Source organism: Lonchura striata, chromosome 2 (genome assembly GCF_046129695.1).
Source record: "Lonchura striata isolate bLonStr1 chromosome 2, bLonStr1.mat, whole genome shotgun sequence".
In the NCBI taxonomy this organism is placed as follows: domain Eukaryota; kingdom Metazoa; phylum Chordata; class Aves; order Passeriformes; family Estrildidae; genus Lonchura; species Lonchura striata.
Window position 1 is genome coordinate 89,497,343 of NC_134604.1, and position 27,007 is coordinate 89,524,349.

The following is a 27,007-nucleotide window of genomic DNA, read 5'->3' on the forward strand; positions in this document are numbered from 1 at the left end:
CTCTGCTCCATAATTCAATCACTGAAATGCTTTGCATAGACACAGGCTACACTGCATGCAACAACTGGGCAATCCACCTGTCCCACATGGGTTCACAAAGCATTTCACAAAGATTTCAGCATGGATTCACAAAAATTAAGTTACACTAACAGACCGGTCTATTAACCTTCTCTGAGGAAGGTTTCAGCAGTAAAGGGCAGAGCAGTGGATATCACTTGCTCTGACTTTACTGATGCTTTTGATCCCGTAACACCCTCACTGAGTGCTGGATGAGCAGTGAGAAGGACTGAAAACTGCATGGTCAGGCCCAGAGGGTGGTGATCAGAGACTGGTAACTCGTGCTATAACCCAAGGGTTAATGCTGGATCAATACTGAATTGCTGACACACCAGAGCACTGTGCTGCCATTCAGATTTCAAGAAAGGCAGCTGGAGAAAGGGCTCCAGGAACCTCATGAAATTCAACAAGTTCAAAGTCCCGAATCTGGGGAAGTACAGGCTGGGGGCCAAAAAGCTGGAATACAACTTGGCAAGAAAGGACTGAGAGTCCTGGTGGGCTCCAAGCTGAATACAAACCCATGTGTGCCTGCCACAAAGAAAGCAAATGCTATCTTTGGGCTGCAGAAGTGCTGCCAGCAGGACAAGGGAGATCAGCTTTCCCACTAATCAGCACTGATGAGATCCATATGGAGAACTGAGTCCAGTTCTAGGCTCCCCAGTACAAGAGAGACAAGGACTTACAAAGCGAGTGCAACAAAGGGGCCATATGGTGATGATGAAGGGACTGGAATATGAGGAAAGGCTGAAAGACCTGGGGCCCTTCAATCTGGAGAATAAAAGGCTATGGGGAATTTAAACAATGTGTATAAATCCCAGATGAGGGGGATTAAGAAGAGAAAGCCAGGTTCTTTCCAGTGGTGCCCAGTGACAGGATCAGAGACAGTGGGCACAAACTTGAAACACATATGGCCCAAGGAGGATGTGGAGTCTCTACCCTTGGAGATACTTAAAAGCTATGTGCAGATGGTCCTGGCCCACTGCTGGCTTTAGGTCACCCTGCCTGACCTGAGGGGTTGGATCAAGTGACCTCCAGAGGTCCTTTCCAACCTCAATCATTCCATGATTGTTAGCACTTTGGCATTACAAAAGGACATCAATTTCTTTTTGCCCATAATCTCCAGTCTGATTTAAATAACCAAGCATTTGCCTTTCCTCAGAACAACACATAGAAAGAGGCCAATTCTTCTACCCAAATCTAGCAAATAGTTTACATGCCATTTTAGAACTAAACTGCCTCCCCGAGTGGACTGGAAAACATCAAGTTGTTTGTGAACAGACAAACAGAGGTGACAATCTATGTGTCTGATGGGTTTGGTGCTGTGATTGTTTGATTTCCTTCCATGATCTGTGAATTTACAAAAGTTTTCCAGAGGGAACAGTCTTTTATTAGAAACAACACATGCATCAGCTTCTGTGTTATATGTTTGCACTCGTCTTTTTCAGATCTGTCAGAAGCACTTCTGGAATGTACAGACTAAAAGCCCTTGGCTAATGGCAGCAGGATGTTTCATCACATTAGGGAGCCACACTAGAAGACCAAGCACAACCATTTCCTTCCTTTCTTGAGAGCTCTGATTTGCTACAGGTGTCAGAGCTAGAATGAAGAGGAAGCCACAGTGTTTTCTTCCCAGGTGATGTCAACCCTTTCAAGAATCACTGTTAGAAACAGTGAAAAGAACAGGAAGACTGTTGACACAGCATGAGGTTTTTAATGATAGTTGAAGGACCACAGCCTGCAAAACTGAAGAACTACCTTCCTGAAGTATCTCTCTTGCAGCTAAGATATCATGCAGGCCATTTTCATTCAAATATTTTACATTTCATTTATGTATTGTCCTTGTGCGAAAACAACCTAAAAATCTGTCTAAAAATTATAAAAATTAATGGGTATAGATTGCCTAGATACACAGAAAATGTATTCATTCTACTCTTCATGCAATAGTTTACAGATAATTGAGATGATTTGGATTATCTTATTAATATTTAATGATATTAATTTTATCAAAGGCATTTAATCCTAAGAAATCCAAACCTAATTAAATTATCTACATATTACACACACTAATCAAGTAATAATTATCTGATGACAATAAGTATTTCATAAACTTTACAAAGAATTACTAATCGTACTCACCAACAAGTTTTTTAATTAACTGGGCAAACTCTAGGATAGTGTGCTCTTCTGGGTTTCCCTACAAATATAAGAGATGCTCATTTCAATAACAATTAAACACCTTACAACATGCTAGACATAGTTCCAACAGGGGCAGGTTAAACTCTGAGAAAGCTAGACTTTAAGCTTTATTCTACTTTATTGAAAAAAAAAAAAAATCCAACTTTGACAAGTTCCTTACTCATCAGAAAATTTGTCCTCCATTGTATTCATGTTGATAATTCAGTGTCTGTAGGGAGGTGGTGTTCCCTGCCTCCTCTCCTCTCGCCCCAAAAAAACCCAGTCTGTAAAGAGCTGGAAATTACAGTAAAGGCCTGTGTCACTGAGCAGCCCACAGAGCCGCATCATTTGGAAATCTGGATTCAAGGACTGTGCCCAGTTGCGGTATCATGAAGAAGTATGGTAAGTTCTTGGTTTATCCAAAGTTAGGAACCCAGACTCATTTAGCTGCAAACAATTGTTTCTCAATCTACTACAGCTTACATATCAGTATGTAAGGGCTGTTTGCTTTCCTATACAATATTCCTTTTCTTTTTTTTTTTAACCAACTTGCACATAATTTCCTGACCAATATTTTACAATCATATGCTGAACACTTTCTGCTAGGATTAGCTCATCTTCAGACTCAATTTCCTCCATCCCTAGATTTCCTTGTTTCAAAACTCTACCACACCTTGTTTGACCAACAGCTGAGCACTTAAGACACATATTAAATACTGAGTTTTCTAAAGACAAAGCATGTGATAGAGTTTAAACATATCAGCATTTGGATAGAAACACAGAAATTAATTCATAGCCACAGGAGAAAAGGAAAATCTAGTGAACAACTGCCCTGCAGAGCTGAGTATATGATTTGGCAAAAGTATATGATTTCTGGCATACACCAGAAATTACTTTGGATATGCATACTTTTTCTATTCTTAAATTCACTACTAAGAAAAACATGACAACAAAGAGGTCAGAACCAAAATCTTACTAGAGAAGTTAAGTTCCAAGCATTTTACAATATTACAGAACTATACAATAAAATACTATCACATTTTCCTTGAATCCAGGGTAGTATGAAATTTTTTCTAATTATCTAAAGCTGAGTATTCCTTCAGTGTTTTTTTCCCCACTAAAATCAGTCTTCAATCATTTTCTTGGCACATTTTGCATGTCTCCCTGAAACATTTATTCCCTTTGTATTCTAATTACATACACCTTCCTAAAACAAGTGAAAAACTCCAGCAACTTTATCCTGTTCTTGGAACTGTAAGATCTCAGTATCTAGGGTCTTAGTCTTCTTATTTAGAAAGACAGTACATGGAAGAACACATTCTTCATAATGGAAAGACCTTTTTTTGTTCCATTTATTTTTTCTACAAATCAGTATCAGTGACAAGGAAGAAAACACAGGTGGTGTTGACCAGTGCACTGTAACTCAGGAGAGTGGAGCACTCATACTCACCAAGTTGACAGGACTGCTGACATTGCTGTTCATCAATGCCACCAACCCATTCACAAGATCACTGTAAAAGAGGGAAGAACAGATTGGGGAAATTTCCACTTCTCTATAAATAATATTCTTGGTCTAGAAGAGATCTGGCTCCCAAGTGTTCCAGTAAAGCAGATTACGCAGCTGAGGAATGCTGAAATCAGATTTATATGAGTGCATGTTTTCTTGAGTTTTTCATTAAAAACTTATTAATATTTCCTCTTCTCTCCAGTATCCAAATACATCTGGCGGCTGATTTCCAATGAATTTCAAACAGAATAAAGCAAGTTGTAATGCAGAGGAACATAACACTACCACCTGCTTTGCAGCCTGCTGTTTGAATTGTCTTCTCATTTTCAGAATTTCTTAAACCAAGTTTGTTAAAAACCAGTATTTTGGTGTTACTTTCTCCCAGCAATATAACCCAAAATTATGTTGGATTATTAGCCACAGATGTAGCACCTTGGCCCTAGACACAGAAATCCAGATCCTTTTCATTATGACTTATAATCAAGAAAGGAATGGGTACTTTGACCTGATGGGGTTTCTTTAACATCTATTACCATTGATACTACCTTCAGCAAAGGGAAAGAATATTTTCAAGCCAAGAATGCTTAAAACAACCCAGAAGGCCAGCAGAGGATTTTAGCTTTTTTTTTTTTTTTGTGCACAGTCAGCACACCAACCACAGCAGTCCCAAGGACACGAGGTGGCAGCATTGCATTAAAATGCAAAGAGTGACAAACCATACAGCACTAAAAGCTTGTCTGTTACTTGCTGTCTCTGGAAGAGCATGTTAGTACCTCAAATAAAATTCTAAACCAATTAATATTTTTCTTCTTGATATTTTTAAAGAACTCCATGTCTCCCTTCTGAAAGTAAAGCTGGATCCTAAGAGCTCCAGTAAAGCAGATCAGGCAGCTGAGAAATGCTGAAATCAGATTTCAATGGGTGCATGGTTTTTTGAGTGCCTGTATTAAAAAATGATTTTTAAAAGTAAAGCAAATGCACATGCATACAAAGCTGACCAGTCTAACCGAACCATGAAGTATATTATCAGCCAGAACAAACAAGGCTTACCTGACATACTGGAAAGCTCTTGTCTGAGTTCCAGGTCCGTAGACCTAAAACCATATGAGAAATAGGGAAGTTAATAAATACAGAAGACCTTTCTAGCCCAATTATCTTTCTCCTTACCATTCTAGAAAACCATCTCAAGAAGAAACAGTTGAAACACAAGCTCAATGTTACAGGAATGGAAAAAAAGTGCTTGCAGAGCCTTTGCCAAAGTATCAGTTCATTGAAGGTCATATTTCTCTTGGATCTGTCTCCAGTAAACATATCCCTAGGCATTTTGCTAATCAGAACTCTACATGAAGGAAACCCTTCTCAGGGGTGTAGGACAGAGTGATGCTTTGTCCTCTTCTGGAACACTGAAAGAAGGTGCAGCCTGCACTCACAGCCAGAAAAGAGTGCCAAACATTTAAAGCAAACTTCAGACTACTAAGATGTGGTTTTGATGAGAAGTTTTGACTTGTCCATTAACAACAGACAGCTTCAAGAAGACCACTAAATGTTAGTGGTTTCTCAACAATTTTTTTAGAGACAGTGCTGTGTTTAAAGCAATCAGGACAAAAAAAAAAAAAAAAAACAATGTGGCTCTAAATATTACTATCTAGGGAAATAGGAAGCAGAGTAATTTCTAGATGATACAACTCACAAAGTGACCTGTACAGATTTGTATCAAAACCTTAGAGGGGAATAAAAGAAGTCTCCTCATGTTACATGCTGGTACTTTGGAGCAAGTTGCTGAAGTTCAAAGAGACATTAATGTATACTTGCAGCATACAGAATGGTATTTGATACCATTTCTTTTTCACAGTTTAACCAAGTGTAGTACTAAACTCTCTAGAACATGAATACTTCCATTCTGAAAGCTATTGATAGGCACATTTAAGTGGTGAAAACATTTCAGTTTAACTGAGGACTCACACATTTTACTATCAACCTGCTGCAACAGAAAGGAAGGACAAAAAAGAAAGCATGCTTGTTTTCCTCAAGGACAGAAAGGGCAGTACACAGGCCATCTGTTACTTGGTATGCCTTGTGCTCTCCAATGCTGATTCCGAGTCCAAAAGAATTCCTATTTCAGCACACACTGCGTAAGATCAGGGGTCTAAGATTTTACCCTAAAACTGATTCAGAGAGGAATGCACCAGGAGCACTATGACAGCCTGATGGACTCCCAAACAAACAGGAAGCATATTTATGTACTTATATAGAACTTCCTGCATTTAGCTTTACTTTTAGCATGTGGGATAAGTTTTACAGAACTATGTATTTTTACATGATTTTTGCAAGGTCACTCATGTGGTTATCATTCCCATATATAGGCAATGGCTGGAAAATACAGTATAGTTTCTCTTAATAATCTCTCTTTCACAATAACAAAACAACTATCGTCATGTTTGTACAGGCCACAATTTCTACAACTCAGTGACACTGCTCTCTCAAGAGATTATTTACTCCATTTGAACAAGAGCTCTGAACTGAGAGACCAAATACATAGAGTATCTAAAGAGATCAACATACTTGGTATTCCTGTCAGCCAAATTCTGTGATGATAAAAGAATGATTATTTTTTTTTACGCCTCAGTCACTGCTTATTGCTGCTAATTCATTTTATTTGACCTGGTCAGCTAAAGAACTCTCCCCTTACTTCTTTTCTCAGATCTAATAATTTTCAATATCAGACAGTTATTTCTGACAGAAAAGTGATGTCGGGCAGAACATTCTATTGTAACCTCTATTATAATTACATTCTTGCTGAAGTTTAGTCAGCATGGCAATGATTGGATTTTGTTTATATCATCAATACAAAGAATGCTGAAATGTTTGTGCAAATTGCACAAATAGTGCAATTTGGGAAAGATCAACCCCATCAACAGAGCACATCTTTAGACATGTACTTTCACACATTTAAGTCTGGTATACGGGACCACTACATTTTGGAAGAGGGGAACATCAGTATTGTCTAAAATCTTCATTTGCAACACATCAGGACAAGATATAAAGGTGAATGGTTCTTCGTATCACCAGGTCATCACTTACTGTTAGTGGTTCTCCCTGGAGGGCTTGTAGGATAAAATTACTGACAACTCTTCCATCATTCATATGCATTCGAGGACCAAAAGTATTGAATATTCTGGCAACCCTCACTTCAACTCCCTCCTGTAGCCAAAGAAAAAAGAATTGTTACTTCCTTAATAAAAGCATCTATCTTCCTAAAAGTGTAAACTCTACCCTGACAAAATCTTTTCAAGAATCCCTCCTTCAGCTTTAACATGCACTATTTTCTAATAATGAAGCTCTTCAAATCTCTCCTCAGCCCTCCTGAAAAATGTAGTGGATATAGCAAGGTAATTTATACTAGCTCTCAGTATTTGTAATGCAAATCTAAATCAGTGCTAGAACAGCTCATGATTTCAGCATGTGCATTTGTTCTACTAAGAACTTTAAAAATGTTTCAATAATACCCTTCCAGTAACAACTTACTTCACCTGGGACTTAGCTATTTTCTTTGCACACAAAAGTGAACTCTCACAATCAGCCGATATAGTCGCATTTCCATAGATTACAGAAGTCCATACTTTAGAAAAGCTGAACATGTCAAAGAAGTATATTTTACAAAGGCCATAAAGTGGTTTTGTAACCACAGCCACAATGTTTTCTAGCGCCCTTCTTATTAGGCTATCAATCAAAGTCTTCAATGGTGTAGTTTTTTCTGAGAAAGCACTTTCATAATTTCCAGAAGCTCTTTCTAGAGAATACTTTGCAAATCTTCAAAGCAAAATGCATCAAATATGTGAAACTGGAACCTTTCTGGACAAAGCATTTTAACAGTTATAGACTGCAGACTGAAGTAATCTCTCGAGTTATTTTGATGGACACGTTCATTTGGACAAGCCACAGTTTATGATAAAGACTACAAGAAGGATGTTTGGCCCTTGTGAGTTAAAATGGAACACTGCTGAGCTCAGAGCAATATGGTATGCTGTAAACAGATAGATGCTACCATCTGAGCATGACAGTCACAAGGTAGAGAAGAAAGTATCAACCTCAGTACAGGCCTATGTATCCTCCTGAATTGCCTAGTCCTTCCACATCCCAGAAAAAGACATTCTTGTATCAGTTACTGGAAAAAAATTGTCTATTTGTCTGAAGCACACTTTGTGTGCTTTGATTCAACTGAAATCACAAACACAGTGTTCTGGAGTTGCAAATATTCCTTCCGTAACATTTCTTCAGAGGGTACACAGAACATCTTTTATTTTCCATGTATTTTACTAAGGCATAGACCAATGCTTGCTCTCATCTTGGAAGAGGGTGCATGTGGAAGAAGTGCATTGTCACTACATCTATGGCCAAAAGCTGCAGCTCACACACACTTCACTCAGAAAAGACCTGGAAACACATTTTTCTTGGAAATAAATGTAGCTTCACATACAAGAGACACGTGCAGGAAAATGTGACCTTCTCTCTTAGGTCTCTAAGTGATTCATAAACAAATCCTCAAAGATGTTTTGTGAAAGCAGTAGAACTAGCTTTTCACAGGTGAGAGACAGGCAAAAGGGACATTAAATACATCAGCTATTACTTGATGTTGAGAAATCAGAAACACTAGGTAGTACAGGTAAAGCCCAACACCTCCCAGTGGAGAAAGTCAAACAACATTCAATTCCATTTAACTGCAGGTAAGATTTCATTTGTCATGATCAAACCTTGTTTGCAACTAAATGGTAAACTAACAGTAAGAAGGGAGGTAACTATTGTGCTACAGGAAAAGAAACAAAGTCTTTGTCCAATAAGCTTGTATCCACAACAGAGGCAAAAAAATAATCTCACAACATCCACTGGGTCCTTCCTGCTAAAAAAGACTCTGGAAAGAGCAGAAGTCCCTTTACATGCAAAATGCATCAGCTGGGAACATAGTCTTTATTTCTTGCTAGCTAAAAAAGTATAGCAGTATAATATTTCAAATGTATACCTCCAGCAGCACATTACAGAACCATTCCCGAAGCCTTCAGAGCATTTGGAAATACTCTTACAGAGCTGCTCCTGCCTTTATTTTGCCCAGCACTTTATCTCAAGAAGGCCACTGACTTCTTCAGGGAAGGGTTGCATTTCACATGGGCTTTCCAGGTACTGCCATTAATAACAAGTGCAGAAAATAAGGCACTTGGAAGCTAGTATTCAAGATAAAAATAACTCATTAAACAATGCTGACCAAAAAGACTTTTGCAGTGCACAAGCTATAGCAGCAGCCTTGTTTTCCAGTATTGCCTGGAAACTAGCAAGAGATCTAGAAAAGAAAAACAACACATTCTCTATAAGCACTTACTCTTGTAACAATGAACCCATTATTTCTTCTCCCTTCAATTTATTCACCTCACCCCACTGTAATGATGTCTTCTAAAATGAGTAACATTTTATTTATAGTATCATCTAGTAAAACTTTTCCCTGCAGCCTACTGCTTTGAAAAATCTATTTTCTATGCAGCTAATTTTTCATTTGCCCCTTTAAAACTGGAAGCTGTCTCCTCAAAATAAACTCTTCCACAGACAAAGAGATTTTGGAGCCAGTAACTTAAAAATTGTCTTAAGTCTCCTTTTGCTGTTTAATGAAAATCTCAATTAAAGTGATCCTTTTATTATTCTGAGCAACTCTATTCCTTTTTGTATTAACTTTGCCTTAGCTATGTCCTATTACTCTGAATATTATCAATAACATGTAGTAATTACTGACTACTGCTACCATATACCCACTATCAAAGTCAATTACTTACCAGATTTGCAGCAGTAAGTAATGTACAGCAGTTTATTCCATGCTAGAGAAAAAAAAAAACCCTCTCTGGCTCATATTTATACTGCTAAATGTAGGAGATCTTGAGATCTATCACTAATGCTGAGTTAAAATTTGATTACCTGTCTTCTGCCCTCACAGTTTAAGACAATGCTTTCCTACAGCAGACTGATCAGAAAAAAAAATTCCTTGAGCAATCCAGAAAAAGAGCCTGAGAGCAAGATCATAAAATGCAGATTTGTGGACTAGCAAAACACTTCACCTCACTCTATTATTTACCAGTATGAATTTCTTCACAGAGACTGTGTCTGTACAGATAAAAAGAAACAGTAAAAAAGCAGGAAAGGCTGTTATTGCTTACAAAGATACCTTCTCTGAATAAGTACTCAAGACTATTCTATAGCTGTCAGTCAAAATGCAGTATTAATTATGCAGTCTCCCTTGCAAAACAAAGCTGTCCATGGTTTTCAGCATGAATCTTTGCTGGTGATTTAGTTTTAGAGATCCCAGGTCCAGGAACTATCAGGGGTATCAAGGATGTTATAATAACTCCTTAATTTAAAAAGACATATTTTAATTTTATAAGCTTTTAAAGAAGGGATATTTCCTTGTGTTGACTGTCTTAGAATCAATATAATTCAATTAAGATCAATATAATTCAAATACCAAGTTTCTTTTAATCAAAACAATTTGAATATGGTATGTTGTGTCCATAATTCACAAGGGTATCAGGCAAGCTTCTTCTATTAATTACCAGTGCTTCCTTCTTTGTAAAGTTTGAGAGTCTATCTAAACAGCAAGTATGGGTTAGACCTCCCTGCATAAAAGATCAGGAAAGGAAAAGCTACAAATGCCTGCTCTCCAGCAGACAACTGGAATTAAAAAAATTCTGCTGGGGAAGTCCAGAAAGTAGCAGGGGTATCACTGTGACCTGACACAAATCTTTACCAGTGTATCAGCCAAAATTACTTTGATTGTTGTCAGCATTCCTTGCTCTAATAGTCACTTTCTTACTGATTCATATTCTTTCCCATGTATTTCACAGATCATTAACTCTCAAAATTGTTCCCAAACCTCTGAATTGCAATCACAGCAGCATTACTAGCACTATGTACACTGGATCCATCTATGATGTGTTTAAGCTACAATACCCTACAGTGAGGTTGGGTCCAAGGAATTTTATTTATATATGCTGTCAATTGTATAAAAAAATGCTATTAACACTCTGTTACTAATAGATTTTTAGAATTATTTTGCAGAAACAGTGATGATGCGATATGAATTACATAAACACTAAAGCTCCTAAACAAGCTAGGAAGGACAGCCTCAATCACCTGAGTCTATATTTTGGGTATGATGCATGTTCCTGAACACAACCTACAATTTTACAGCTGAAATGTAATGCTTATAGTTCAACACTTCAGCTATTTTAAGGCAATTCCAAAACTATCACTTAATGTGATTGTTGTATCACAACCAAGCCCATTTCTTACCACCAAAGCCTTCAGAGTAACATAGCTGGTATGAAAAAGTGGATGAAGAAAGTGGAAGGAGAAGAAAAATTGTCCTGTAACATTCCCTAGCAACCTGAAGTGTTGCTTCAGCTCTGGAGAATTTCCTCAGTAGTATAAGAAAAGAAAGAAATCTAGTTCACAAAACACCATTAATATGCACAGCATTTAAACTGGTGTGTATTTTTATTTACAACACATGTATGCAGATGATGCAAATCTCTGCCACAAAGGTAGTATCAGATTTTAATTAGTATTTAAATTAATCCAGAGTATTGGAGCAAACATTAATACCAAGATTTCCAGGTAACTCCAGAATGCCAAATGCAATTTCTTTAAGATTGTAGAGATAACTGAATGGCAAGTCCTGAGCATGCACAAAATTCACACCACGATACTGCGTGCTGAAACTCCCCTCCCATTGCTTTTTCAGGTGATAAAGTCAAGAAATGCTTAATTCATAGGGTCAAAATAAGTGAACAAAACACCACCACCAGGAGAAAAGAATGCACTAAAAGTGCCTTGGTCAGGACAGGAACTCTGACAACAGCAAACAGTCAACTTTGACTAGATTCAAAAAACATTTGGATTCAAACAGGATGTCTGGAAGCATAATGCAGAAGTTTAATTTTACTTCACATTTTTTAGACACACTATTAGTTATTTAAGGTACCTAGCAATGTGCATAATGATGGAAACCTTTGTAAGAAATGATCAAAAAAGCAAAACAACTTTGCCTGTTTCTTCTTTTTATGGAAGCTGGGAGATTCTGGAAATATTTTAGCCTGAAATACTGCAAATCCTACTGTTTGGGGCTAGGTCACTCCGCCTGAAAATCCTCTTAAAAGCACAATGGTTACCTGCATAGAGGAAATCAGACCTTTTCAAAAGGTAACATTTCCTCCACTAGTAACAACATATCACCTAAACACCACCTACCCCCTCTCTTTTTCCCACACCAGCTCAACAGTGCTTCAGAATATATCTGAACTTAGGACAAGCTTGGGCAGACTACATTAACCCATAACAAAGTACAAAAAATATGTCACAGAGCTGCTTCTAGGACAGACAGGTCATTTACATCATGAGTTTTTACTGAATGTATGCATGCACTGCAGTTCCACCTTATAAACCTTTCCTATTCATTGTGAATCCTGCATAAAACTTATGAGATGCTATCATGACTCCATGATTTTAAGATATAGTCCATGATTTTAAAAATTACCTACTAATGCCCTTCTAAAAGAATACGCAGTGTGTACCACAAACCTGTAAAAAAATGCAACACCCTCTAGCACATAAAAAATTTCTCATTAAAAACTGCAACCTTCAACTGCAAATAGGTTTCCAAACTGATAAGGAATATTTTGCTACAGTGAAATACTGGAGACATCATCCTGAACAAGAGCAATGTCACCATGTTGGACCTTAAATGATTTAAAAGAGAACAAAGGAGACAGAACCTCTGCCTTCTCAGTCTGGTAGAAGAGATAAGACAAAATTACTACTCTATACTAAAATACCATCTCTTAAAGACTTAACACTTCAGCTTGATTCTGTTTTCAAGGTTTATAAAAGTACTCAGAATTTTTTAATTTAAAGGTTTAAAATTCAATACAATACACTATGTTTGATTTATACTTTTGTATATTAAAGCTGCAAATAACAAGAAATACTGATACCATTTTCATTAATGTGCCACATTTGCTAATTGAATAGTCTCCTAGAGCATAGCTGAAACACAATTAAGCAAGATTTCCTTACAGCTAAACAGTCAATGCTATGTTAGTTAATGATGAATTTCTACTTGCTGGTTAGGAAACACAAGGAAACTGGCATGTATGATTTCTTAAACATATTTTAAATTGCATTTTTATCCTCATGTTACTTACTGTCTTCGTCTGAAAACAGGCAAAGCTAGGTATTCATTAAGGTCTCTAATTTATACCTACATAATTTTAAGACATTTCAAAGGTGCTTAAAATACATTGCTTCTATATAAGTTCTCATTAAAGACCTTCCCCATTCTTACCTGTATATTCTGATTTTGATTATTCTCCTTCAACATTACACATTTATCAGTAATAGCCTTATTCAATCCCATTGACTTCTCAGCACACTAAGGTCATCTCAGTTTAATCTGTTTAAAAACTATTTACTATACTGAAAGACATATCTATTAAGAAAACTAAAGCTTATTTTCTACAAGAACACTGCTCATTTGAAAACACTGAACAGACGAGAGCAATAAAACCTTCCCATTAAAGAAAACAAATTTTGCAACAACAGGATAAGTGTTCCTACTCAAGATGTTCTTTTTTGCCCTCCTCCCTCTAAACACACGTATTTCAGTCTTTCCATACATTGAGCCTTCAGTAATTACAGAAAAGCCACTGAATCTGATACAAGTTTAATACCTGCTTCATGTATGCATAGCACATGGTCTCTGCAACCCGCTTTCCTTCATCATAGCAGGCTCTTGGACCTATTGGATTCACATGGCCCCAGTAATCCTCATTTTGAGGGTGAACTTCAGGATCTATGAGAAAAAAAAACACCTTAGATTATGATATATCAAAAAAGGATTATATATTATATAATCCTTTATATATTTCAGTAGAAAGTTGTGTTATACAAATCAGCATACCTTCTCTCTGAATTCTATATTTCAGAAAATCCTACATTTTAACACAATTTCTTTAAAGTGCAATCACTGGAACCATGAAAGCAGCAGTAGCAGAAGATGAAAGACTAATAAAATAATTGAATACAAGCAAACAGCCAGCAACTGCTTTCCCTAAGAGTGTTTGAAAAGAGGGTTAAATTCAACTCTCCCCTGCAAAGACAGACTACCCAAGGGCATAAATACAACTTTTACCTGATGTGCTTCAAAGGAAACATTACAGGTTATGTAGGCAGCAGTTATGGAAGAGGCATTGTAAGTTATGTAGGAAAGTAAAGCATATTCAAATTTCACAAAATAGGAAACAAGGAAAGAAAAAATGGAGAAAATACAGATGTACTGCGTTTCTTAAAGAGGCAAGAGTGAGGTACCACAAAGCACTTATATTTCTTCTATTCTACCCTAGGTATTTTTACTAGCTATCACTGGGCACAATCAGGTTAGACAATCCTTTGGTTTGATCCAGCACAGAAGTTCTTGATTATAAAACACAAACAACGATCACCTAGGAACCTTGATGGTGTGTGCTTTATATGCTTGAAGAAATGCAGACACTTAGTTAAATTTCCTCCTTTGCTGTCTTTCGAATGGTATAATTTCTACTGGGTTTGAAGTGTGCATATATTACTACAGAACTTCCTACTGTTGAGAGCTAATTTTTTTAAACAACCTTGACAGTCCTAATTAAACCTTCCAGATTCTCTGCTGCTCAGACATGATTATGGATGAATTTGTGCCATATGAGAGCCACAGAGTAATGATAAATGCATACAACTTTTACCTGATTATAAAAGCTCCTAACAATCTTAAAAATGCCTGAAAAGATGGTGTGGGAAAGGAGATGCTCCAGAAGGGAGAATGTTCAGTTACAGAAGAGTCCTCGGGGCTACCATTTTTCTCTGCAAAGCCTGACCATAGATAATCTAAGGCTTGGGAGGCAGTAGGAATGCTGCACATGCTCAGGCCACTTTGGCTGGCCAATCATCTTAGTGATCTCTTGCTTGGGCATTTACTTTCAATCTTCTGAAGTTGCTCCACCAAATGTAAACACATCGAGGTGTGTTGTTTGTCCTTCCTCATTTTTTGCTCACAAAGCTTTGTATATTGTATCTTTGACTATTTTTTGTTTACTTGTTTGTTCTTTCAGCTGAGACTCAAATCTAGTCCCACTGAGCAGGGTACTGTGCCTCTGTATCTCCACTAATGTTCCAACACTGCTATTATCAATTATGCAATAGTTCAGAACAGAAGGAAGTTTCTCTATCAGGCACAGGGTCTGTTACACACCTTAGGAAGTTGGTAAAGATTTTTGCTGCATCCAATCACCATTCTATCCATCATTCTTTCACTCCTTCACTTCTAACACTAAGAGGAAGATGGAGAGCACTGCCAAATATTACATTTTAAGAGACACCAGAAGAACCTGCATGCATAACCAGTAGTTTCTTAGCTTGCAGGTTACGTCCTTTGTTTGTTACACACCAGGGCAATTGCTAAATCTTAACAATACAGTTCCTATGTGATGGGAAAAAGATATGCATATTTACTATTGAAATGATCTTTCTTCTCAGGTTTTCATTATGGCATCTGGACTTTAGAGTACAGCACTCAATTTCCCCACAAGCCCTTTGGAAAAAGAGATGTAAACCAGGACACAGGAAAGATAACAGACAACACTGCAAGTCTCCTGCCACCACTCTTGACTAAATACATAAAGCAAGCACTGTAAAAATGCCCTTCTCACATTTTAAACTGTAAAATCATCTCCTAAAAAAGCAATCTAAGACAGTGATGAAAATCTATCATTTTGGTATCTGACAAAAGATGTGTAAATATTCTTTTACACAGTCATATCTGAAGAGCTCCAAATACTGTTTCATTCTTCTTACCTCCATAAACCTCTGATGTAGAGGCCAGCAGCAGCCGTGCTCCAACACGTTTAGCTAAACCTAGATTTTGGGTGATGGGGAAAGAAAAATGTAATTAGAGCAAGTGCAAAAATCTTTCACTCCTGCTAGTTGTTTTAGTGTGGTCCTGTTTTACTTGATTTAAAGAGATTTTGATTTCTCTCACTATTTAGCTGTAAATCACATCCATAGCTCCCAATTCCACCACTAGACAACTTAAGAAATCGCAGAGCAGCACCTGCATGTGATGTGTTTGCTTCTGGGACTAGCAGTTGCACTGAATCGAGATCCAAGAACTTCAATCTATTACAATCTAAATAAAGGTCACTCCATCATAAAGTCACCCCAGGACAACAGGCCAAGGAAGCATTCCACTTAGGAAACCAAGATCTTGTAACATAGTACATTATCATTACGAAATTCTTCCTTACATAGATTAAAGACAAGCTATGTAAAGAAACTTATACAGAATAACATCTTATAGGACAAAAATCAATAACTTCTCCTTTATCATGCCCTTTTAAACTGCTTGGATAATCCAAGGATTTTAACAAATTTGTTAAATTTGTTAAAATCCTTGGATAATTCCATTATCTTGCATTCCATTTCAACGGCTTTCTGGTCTGCAAGTTAGCAAATCAAACAAATCTCTCTCCTCTGTCATTCTGGTACCTCAACAGCTTCTGAATCACTTGATTCTCTGAACTGTACTCTCTAGAGTATCAACCAAATAAGAAACTTGGCTATGCTAATGCCCAGGATCTTTTCTGACTCATAAAAATTCTTAGGATCACTGATACTCAGACCAGACTGCATCATACCAAATAGTAGAAAGATGGGAGTAAAAAGTAGCGAAGGCTTGAGGTCTTCTTTTTACAGACCTATTCCCAGCATCAAACAGACAAAGCTGAAAACATTGTCTTGTAATTATCCAGTATAATGCTCAACATTAAACACTCTTTCAGAATTTGCTAGCCAAGGCATGCACAAGAGGGTGCAGTACTCCTGATGTCTGGAGTTTAAACTAGGGCAGTTCCACCTAGTCCAATATTTGCTGAGGTGGAAAGGAACACTCAGGGTAATTGTGAGAATGTCCCATAGTCACCAAAGTGAACACAGCAGTCATGAACACAACTGTGTTATAAAAATGCCATGCTCTTAATTGTTCCTATTACTTCTGTAATTACTGCACACTCCATAGCCAACTTACAGGCACAAAATTATTGTGCTTTGACAGCCATGTTATCAGTGTCCATTTACACTTATATTTAAAGGAAAATGACAAAAATCTTCAGAGGGTAAAAATACCCCCAACCTTATTTCATGTAAAGAAACAACTTTTTAAAACATACAACTCATTTGCTTCATCCTCCCCTCTCCCCAGCAACTCAGTCAGGACTATATGATGTCTAACCAAGTAAAGTAATAAAAAAAATTCCACTTACCCAGCATGTTTAATGTCCCAATTGTGTTGGTTTTCAATGTTTTTATAGGATTATACATGTAATTTGGAGGAGAAGCAGGAGATGCTAGATGATAGATCTGGTCCACTACAGAAAAATGGAGGGGATAGCATTATTATTTTCTCACATAAGATATTAAATGAGAAAGTCAAGAAACGAGTATTCCTTTGTGAACTTCCTAGCACTGGAACTCAGCACTTCCTGTATCACTACCAACAGATGACATGAACACAAACCTGTTGTAAATCTAAGGAAAAATTAATTTTTAGTAAAACTAAATCTAGAGCATAATGTAATATATCAACACTGTTAACATGGATATAAATGTCTGTGTTGGTGTTCACACTTTTCCACTTAAAAAAATTTAGCTGAGTACTTCCAAAATGTTTAGAAGCTGCAGAAGTATTTGGAGCATTCTGTTAGCCTCAAGTTTTTAAGTGGCTACAAGCTTTAGAGTACTTTTCTTTAAAATAGATTTTGAAGCAAAAATGGTAGAAACATTTTTTCAATATGAGGATAAACTTTTTGGGAAAATTAAATACTGTATTTTTATTTCTAGATCATCTGTCAATGAAACATTAATCAACTTTCTATCATTTACATATGAAATACATACAGCAAGATACAAGCATGCAACTTTTGTCCTTTTTCCCCCTGTTACTTCTGTCACATATATGCAATGCTTTGGATAATACAGTATTTTAGCCTTAATTTAAAAAACAAACACACAAATCAAAACCCAATACAGAGATTTCACACACTCCTCCACTCCCTGTTATGAAATACACTTAACCAAAGAACTAGCCTAAATTCATTTTCTGAGATCATTGAAGGCTGGAGGTATTAGAAACAAAAGACTGTTGGAAACGTATTTGTTAAATTATAATAAAAACAAAGCAATGAAAACTGGATTCATTGCAATAGGCAGTATCTGATATTCAAAAACTCAACCTGCAAGCCTTTCATAACATGACTATTGTACATATGTTAATGCCTTTCCGTCTTCTATGTAACTTGAATCACAGCAAGTCAGAACTATCTTAAAAAAACACCCATGGATAAGCAACTGCAAAAGTAAAAATTAAACATAAGCTCAAATGAGATGCTTAAGGAGAAAAAATCCCATAGACCACGGTCATTCAAGAAAAGCAATCAAAAGGTGAAGCAATAATTAGAATGGCCTGATAAAATAAAGGGAAAATAACTCCATTGTGTTTTTAAAGAAAAGTTAGGGTTGTTTTTTTTTAAAGAAGACTTGACACTGAAACCAGAAAGAAGCTGGAAAAGTTAATGCTACCTGCTATTCTGACAGAAGAAAATAATGCATTGCATAAGGCTGCCTTGCCCTAGAACAGAACACTACTGGTCAAACAGATGTTTTCTATTTCCTTAGGTGTTTTGTTATTGAAAAGCAATAGAAAAAAAATCACAGCATTAAAAAATAATCTGTATTTTGACCACATGCTGATTTCTTATAGCCTTCTGTTGGGGGCTTTAACTTCCATATTATCTGTGACACAATCAACTTTTTCCTCCAGTGAAATTACTTTTCCTACTTAAAACAGGGCAGAAGCACCCTTGACTTTCAAATAAAAAAACAATCAAAAGAACAACCAAAAAAAACCCCCAAAAACCAAACTCAAAAACAAAACCAAAAAAAGCTTTTCTTTTTCTCAATTTAAATACAACTATACTTGCTTGAACAGTACAAGCTGTATATGAGTTACATCTACTAGTGAGAAAAAATAAATTCATAAATGGTTTGAACTGGAAGGCACCTTAAAGATCCCCTGGATCCTACCACACATTCCACTAGATGAGGCTGATCAAAGCCCCATCCAGCATGGCCTGTACTTGAATACTTTCAAGTGTTCATCAGGCATCCAGTTTCTCTGGACCACCTTTTCTGGTGCCTCACCACCCTCACAGTACAGATTCTGTTTCCTACCTCTAATCTCAACCTACCTTCTTACAGTTTAAAGCCATTTCCCCAATCACTATATGAAAAAATATCAACTATGAAGTTATCACCTGTTTTCAACTGGTTGAGAACACTGAAATATTACAAGCAATACACCTTGTGTTGAAGACTTCCTTCCCATCCTCAAATTTCATTTGACAAAGCAAATGCTTTGCTTTTTGACCTCTTATATATTAAAAAAAAAGCAGACTAGTAGGGCAAGATCATAAATAAGTAGCTTGAATTATACATGTGAAAGTCATCCCTTACTTTTTAAGTCTATTGAGCAATGAAAAAATGAAAAGTAGGTAAGCCTTCAAAGCACAAGTATGTCCTTCACATTAAAATATTACATTCTTCTTAAGATAAGCACATCTTCTGGTAATAATGCTTTAAAAATACCAGCAATATTGGCATGGTAAAATATTCCACCTAATTTCTTTTTGAATTCCTGATGAAATGTGCTTGTCTATAAGTTAAGCTTTTCTAGATTAATTGTTGTGTCTACTGTCTACTGCGCAAGCTCAGCACCTGATTTTTATGTAACGTAGCTTGGATAAGCAGACACTGGTTCATCTGACGGAAACATACTGCAGCCCTGCACTATCACTGCAACATAAGAAATCCTGCAAAATAATTTTATTCACTGATGAAACTCACAAAGTCAAGTGACCAAAATAAGGAGAAATTATTTCAAGCCATACCTCACCCCAGAGAACAACTAACTATCAACATAAACATAAGATGAGCTCCTACGGCAAACTTGACTGTTACTGCAAGTTTTACTGTCTTGACAGAGTAATGATATTTGACAGTATGCTCATCCAGACGCCACAAATATATCTACTTATATGTTGCCATGATCTCTTTGGTCTACAGCTGTTTATCTCTGGAGAGCAGAGATGAACTGCTGCCTAGATGTCAAAACAGCCCAGAAAGCTAAAGGGAGACAGTTTTGGCAGATGTGTAATAGTTTTGAGTATTTATTCTCACATAAAAATGTGCAGAGAAATAAAATTTCATGTAGCAGGTTTTCTGCTATTGTTGAATGATCAGGAAATAGTACACCAAACCACTATCAACTCTGGTGCAGCACCAAGAGAGAGTCTATCACACAAGGCAGCTGCCATAGCAACACAAACAGCATCCAAAGCTGACCTGATATAGTGAGAGCTGGTGGAATAAAGTTCTGAGTTCAGGCTTAATTCCAAGCCCTACCTGCATTGCTAATGCAAATGAAACTTGTAGGAGTCTATCTGCAACATGAAGCTAGTTGCTTGCTCTGCATGATGAAGTCTGATATGGAATAACTGCTCCTTACTTTGCTTACTCCTTAATTGCTGAAGTCACCTACCACCGACTCAAAGATGAAGTCTGACCTGGGTTTTACGCTGTTTCTTTCTTCCTATTCCTTCACAACCTTTCTAAATCAGGTTTTTGACAAGCTGTGGTGGAATTTTTGGAAAGAGAAAAAACTTCAAAAGCATTTTGATCTGTTAGTAATTAACCGCCCAATCCTGATCTGTCAAAGCAGAAAGGAACTCTTTCCTGCCTCCCTCTCTATCCACTTAATTTTGTTTTATGGTATTTTTGTTTTTTTCTTTTCAAATACTGCTTATTTTTGACATGCAGCAGCCCATATAGGAATGGTTCCTTTAATGGCATGTGGCAGTCCAGATACAGAAAGTCAAAAATTACCATTCCTTTTGCTCCACAAGGAGTGAACTAGGCTTGTGATTATCCAAGTGGTCATACAACTGTTAGCTAAAAACAAATGCATATAAAATACAAAACCCCAAAACCTCCTTAGTTTATCTACTTATTTTTAAACATTAAATTAAGTGTAAAAAACAGTGCAAAATAAAGATAGAAAGCAAGAAAAAGCAAGCAAGAAAGCACTCTCCTTTTGGTCCTTCATTCTTCCCTTGTTTTCCAGTGAGCAATTGTTTTAAATTGAACAAAGAAGGAGCTGGGGGAAAAAACAAGGCTTTCCTTGCCAGATGTACATTCTTGCCTGTCTCATTTGTTTTAATGTACTTTTCCCCCCATGCATAAAGGCCAAAATCAACCCCTGTATGGAAAAGCTTCAGCAAGAGCAGAACTGGCAGAGAGACAAAAGATGGGGAATTTGCCAAGTGTCAGATGGCCATCTTCTGAATCAGGACAGGCAACAAGGCAGCGACAGGACCTCTGCCTCTTGCCTGGGAAGCAATCTTTCATTTATCAAACCTCAAACAAATGAAAAAGATCACCATTTTCCCAAAACATTTGGAGAATGCTGGACATTTCAGTAGGGTGAAAAGTTTCTACCATAAACATTTCATATTTGATCCATCAAACTGACAATGCTGAAATAAGAATAATTGTTTCTCATTCCACCTCCCTTCAATTAACTGTCAGGTTCTGAAAATACCTACTTTTCTTTTTTCCTTGCAGAATTTCAGCAGGCCAGCTAGACAAAGTCATTTACCCAGCTTGGCTGACAACCTTGTGCATTGTAGCACAAAGTTAACGGTTATTTAAGATAGCAGACAATTTAACTCTTTTCCAGCCAGAGCTGTGGAAAGCTCTCCAAGCCACAGCTTTTCAAAGGAGTAACTGTCTGGGTGCCTGGGACAATATCTACTGAAGGACAGAAAGAAATACATCTAGTAATTGACCTTCACAACTCTTTCTTGTTACACAAGGTAAAGAAAAGAAGTTTTACAACATTTAATACGAAGCCTTGAGCTAGGTTTGCAATAAAGCCACAGCACAATTAATTGAAAATAACCTTATGAACAGTTGTGCAAAGTGTTATGTTAAGGACCACAACAGAAGAACAAATTATAACAATAAAATTCTGCAAGTTTTGTGTGCAGCTCACATGGGAGAGTAGAATTTTATTAACTGTAAAGACAGCAGCAAGTAGTTTACCAAGCAGAAGATCATAGGCTACTGATAAATAAAAAAATAAATCTGTTATGTTACAATTTCATTGAAAAAAAGGCCAAAAAATCAAATTCATTTCAAAATAGCACAGACACAGAAGCTGGCATAAACATTGAAGTCAGGTACCCAAGGTACACTGTGGCAAATAAAGAAGTACATAAGATTTAAGTAACATATTGCAAGATAAACAGCAACTAATGTTTGCCAAATACACCCTTCTCTATATGAAAAGCTTAAAAAAAAAATCCCTAAAATTTAGCATATATGGTATCTGCAAGACCTAAATTTGGACACAAACATTCAGTCTTGTGTCTTCCTTAATGCTAAACAAGAATGATCAGTAACACTACCTGTCCTAGGGTGACTAGGACAAAATACTCCATAAAACTCCAAAATACTGCCGTAAAACTACTTCCCTTCATATCTTTATTTTCTAGCCCTAATACTGCATATGGTCTCCATGCTTCCTAAGTGAATGGTAAGGGAGAAATCTACCACCTTTCCTATGACAGGAAATGACCTTCATCTTCAATTTCTGCCTTCAACATGTGTCATGGTTCCAGAAAGGACTGAACGGGTCACTAAGTCCACTAAGCACCTGCATCCATCACTGTATTTGCTAGTCAGGAAGCACTGAGCAGAAAAGCTTTGATCAGAAGCATACAAGTAAGTTTCTACAGCTTGAATGTATGGACTTTTCTTGTAAAAAAAAAAAAAAAAAAAATACCAGCTGTGCCGATTTTATTACTGGAGGTCAGGCCAGAGAAACTGACACAATGAAGCAAGACATTTCTATCGCCCTGAACTAAAAAAGACTATAAATACAAGTTCATTCACCTAATGCTAAACATGTTGTCTGTAATGTCAGGCAAACTGGAATAACTTCATAAAGATTTACCATATTGCTCATAGTGGAGCAGTTTTGGAGAGCCTCATACCAGACCAAGATCAAGGCACCACAGCACTTGGCTCTGGACAAACAAAATAAAGTAGCATTTGTTACCCTCTGCCTTGCCATAGACTTTCCTGACCATACAATTTAAAACCAGCAAGCTGAACATATTTAGCACAGAGAACAAAGACTAGGAAGTGAAAAATGAGGGATGGAAGTAAGGAAGCCAAAGGCACTCTTTGTGTTTGTATTTGTATGCATTTTAAATGACCTATGAGGGGACTTGAATACTGAACAATTCTGGGATACTGTAGAATACTGTTTAGTAAAATGTTACCATCCTGACATCTGGAAGGCTGTTATGCACAAGAAGGCTATAGACTATTCTATTGACCTATTTTGTAAGACTGTTGGTCTTCGCCTTAAAAATCAACTCAGACATACAACCCAGAAAAGTCCTTAAAAATAAAAGGTTTAGTCCCGGTCAAGAAAATTATTTATTAAAATTATATAAATACCGTTACTTTACTTACCTATGTGCGTATAACTAGCAACTACAACACCTCCTTCAAACTCTAAAAGCTAACATCCTTGCCACTATGTGTATCACATGCTAACATCCTGCCTTTCAACTTGCAAAATGTGTTTTTACTATACTATTTTTAAAAACCTTTTCAGTGAGAGTCAAAAGAGCCAAAACTACCTTTGTATTCACAACAGTCACTGAAATTAGAGCCAACATTTAAGAAATGTTTTTCTAGAAACTGGACTGGTGGCATGAAGAATTAAAACAGAACAACAAACCAAGACCAAAACCAGTTTTAGTTAACTGAAGATCAGTTAATCTCAGAACATAAGCCATAAAACAGTTTATCATTACCTACCATTTACACTTTACTTCTCTCTCATTTTATATTACTTAGGTAGTACACATGCGCTTGTTTTAAATGAAAAGTTTTTTAGCATCAGAGTGGAACCACTCTTCACTGCTCTGCCCAAAAAGAGTTTGGGCAGGAGTTTCAGCTGCCACAGACTGCAATTTTAGAATTATCATACTGTATTTTTCAAAACATACTGTGCACCTTTGATTAGGGAAGTGAAATCAGTTCAACTGACTCCACTGCTGACTGTAAATCTGTGGCACATTTTCAGGCCTGGTTTTGTTTCAAATTTGTGAAAGGTGTAGTAAAAACAAAACAACACTACAATGCAACCAAAAATAAATGCAAGGACAAAGTGTGTTCCTGTGAAGTGTGAAACAGTTCCACTGAAGACATCTTGCAGATACAGCAGATAGCTGGGTTTAAAGGAAATGTGCACCTATCGCTTTACAGATTGTTTTAAGGCTTCCAAAAGTTAGTTGAAGAAGCAGGAAGAAGAAACACCAGTGGGAGAAGGATATGGGCTAACTGTCTGATGTTTTCTTCCAGATTTATTCAACTGCTGTGTGTGCCTAAGGGTAGTTGAAAACTGGACCTCAAGACTGAAAACTGAGAGGCATTTTTTCCTGCTTAGGAGTCCAGTTTGTGGAATGATCACGTGCCATCTTATGATACCACCTTGGAAGTGGCTTGGTTTTTCATGTGAGTGTTTTTGGGGATTTTGTGGGGTACATGCATTGTGTATTTTCGTGGGGTTTTTTTTGTTTACATGTATCTGTGGTTTTAGGTTGGGAGTCTTGTTTGGTTTTTTGTGGTTATTTTTTTGTTTGTTTGTTTTTTGCTTTTTTTAAAACGCGTATTTAAGTATAACAATATTTCACAGTAGAAATAGGAGACTTGGGTGGCTTGAAGTGATATAAAAACAAACCCTTACTTTTTACTACCAACAGAGAGTCAACTCAAATGCAAAGGTAAGTATAAACAAAATGGCACTAATACTTATGTCACTATGTAAACCAAGTACATTACTAATAATGTTCATTTATTTAATACAGAATTTCCTTTGGCATTTTCTAATGCAATTTATCCATTATCCTAAATTTGGGTACATCACAGTAACACCAGATGAAGCATTAATTCTCATTTGTTGTCCAATTAACATCTGTGTCTTTACAATATGGTTTGTAGGAACATGAGCCACAGTGCTCTCAAGTGACTATCTTGGAGCACTTGTAATCTTAATGAATATAGAAAATGAGGCAGAAAATAAGTAAATGTGTATTTCTATTTTTTTTTTTCTGATAATACAAAAAAGAGTGTTAAAAGATTCTTTTCTTTCTAGACTAGCCTTCAGAAAAAAACCCTCTTGTCTTCCTGTACCAAAAAAGTGCCCATTTAATAGTGTATTAAAGCTCTATGTGAAGGGTCAGGCCGAAACGAAAATATCTTTAAAAACACAGAAGTGACCTATAATAGGAAGAAAGGGTTAATATAGCTATTTCCAACATTTTTTTTTACTATTTTTCATCTTTCAAGATTCCTAAACTACTATCATTCCACTAAAGAATTCAAAACCCTTTTTCTCCTGCTTGAAAAAAAAAACCCAAAGTGAAAACTTGTGCATTTCCCACTGACATTTCCAAATGCTAAAGCAAATAAAATCCTGGTAGAGGAGAAAGACATTCAGCATTAGAGATAACTACAGCTGTCACAAGGCTAAAAAATAAAATGTGTGTTTATGAGATTTATTATTGTCTCTGGCCAGCCTAGATCAAGATCCAAGAATGCTGAGTCCCACTTGGTGTCACGGTTCAGAGACAATGACGCAACCATGGCAGATTGTGTGTAGGCATCACTGTGAAGCTGAAAGCTACCCATCTTGAGACTAAATTCACTTTTCCATATCCAAAGAGAAAGCACTGTTCTTTCTAGACCAAAAATGAGGTCTCTTTCAAAAATAAAGCACTGATTATCCTCTCTGGAACTGTACTGTCAAACAACCTTATATAACCTGGTTTAAACAGGACAGCAAATACAAAGGAATTCTTTAGATGCAAACCTACTTTTTATTAAGACTTCACAGTCATTCCAACTTCTATTTACAAGTAAAAAGGAGAAACCGGGACTAAGAAAAGAAGCATCTGATCTGTATGTAAACTTGCTGATCTGTTTAAAAACTGTTCCCCCATTGCTTCATTGGGCTATAATGAAATGGAATTTTACCATGTTCTTAGTGTATGAAAGTTAATTTTATTTTAAAACTTAGCCATGCCAGCCTCAATTTATACTGTTAGAAGATGAAAAGACATTCAATAAACTACCCACTGAGTAACATGTAATAATTAGCTGTCAGTACTAAATAGGGAATAGGTATCTTAATTACATAGGCCATAGGAAAGGTAGCTGAAGGATCTCAGGATTCCCATTCATTAGTGCCTAGTTAGCTGGGCAACAATATAGCAGTGATGGTAATTCTCTGAGAAAGTCTCAAATGTAATCAGTCAGAAAGCAGGAAAAGAATGGAAAAGATTAGAAAAGCTGACAAATTGATCTGGCTGAGGTATGAGCTACCAGCACCTGGAGTCAGTTAATAAGATCCTTGTTCCATTATCCTGATCAGTGGAAACAGAAGTTTGAAATAACTTCTACATAACAGGCAGTAACTGAAGCAGTGCATTGTCAGAATAGAGCAGGAACATGTGTTTTTGCAGGACTGTTTCAGTAGTTTTGCCAGGAATTTATCACAAGCAATAATACAAGAGATGCAATTACTAGAGATATTTCCTGTGAAATTCCATCCACTAGAATTTGTCAGGAATTAAAAAAAAAAAAAAAAAACCACTCATTTTTTTCTTAAAATGAACAAGTACATTGCTACAGAGTTTTAAAAGGATGGAGCACACCCACCAGAACTGCAGTGTAATTTGAGTAATGCTTTCACTGACTCATTATATGGTTAGATACTCTCACAGGAGTCTGTAAATGCACGTCTCTCTCCAATACAACCATGTTAATGGTGCCTTAAAATCTGGTTACTTAATAGTTTGAGGTTTATGATAGTCCAGATATTGAGCTACTACTTTAAAGCAGAACACACTTTTGTTTGTTTGCTTCTTTCTTTAGGATTGGTGTATTTTTCTTGTTTTTCTGTTGAAAACAGGCAAATTCAGTGCTGCTGTTTACCAACTCTTCAGTTTGTAGGGTGCC

General features: G+C 36.7%; 1 protein-coding gene across 1 annotated transcript in view; it reads right to left on the reverse strand.

Moving 5' to 3' along the window:
• Positions 1–27,007, reverse strand: part of UXS1 (UDP-glucuronate decarboxylase 1) — a 54,950-nt gene that overhangs the window by 2,252 nt on the left and 25,691 nt on the right. The window contains exons 7-13 of the mRNA XM_021538064.3: positions 17,119–17,223; positions 15,656–15,715; positions 13,501–13,622; positions 6,821–6,940; positions 4,790–4,833; positions 3,683–3,743; positions 2,194–2,251 (exon numbers count right to left, since the gene is read on the reverse strand). Of these exons, the coding sequence (XP_021393739.1) occupies positions 2,194–2,251; positions 3,683–3,743; positions 4,790–4,833; positions 6,821–6,940; positions 13,501–13,622; positions 15,656–15,715; positions 17,119–17,223 (570 nt within the window). The remainder of the gene's footprint in view (positions 1–2,193; positions 2,252–3,682; positions 3,744–4,789; positions 4,834–6,820; positions 6,941–13,500; positions 13,623–15,655; positions 15,716–17,118; positions 17,224–27,007) is intronic.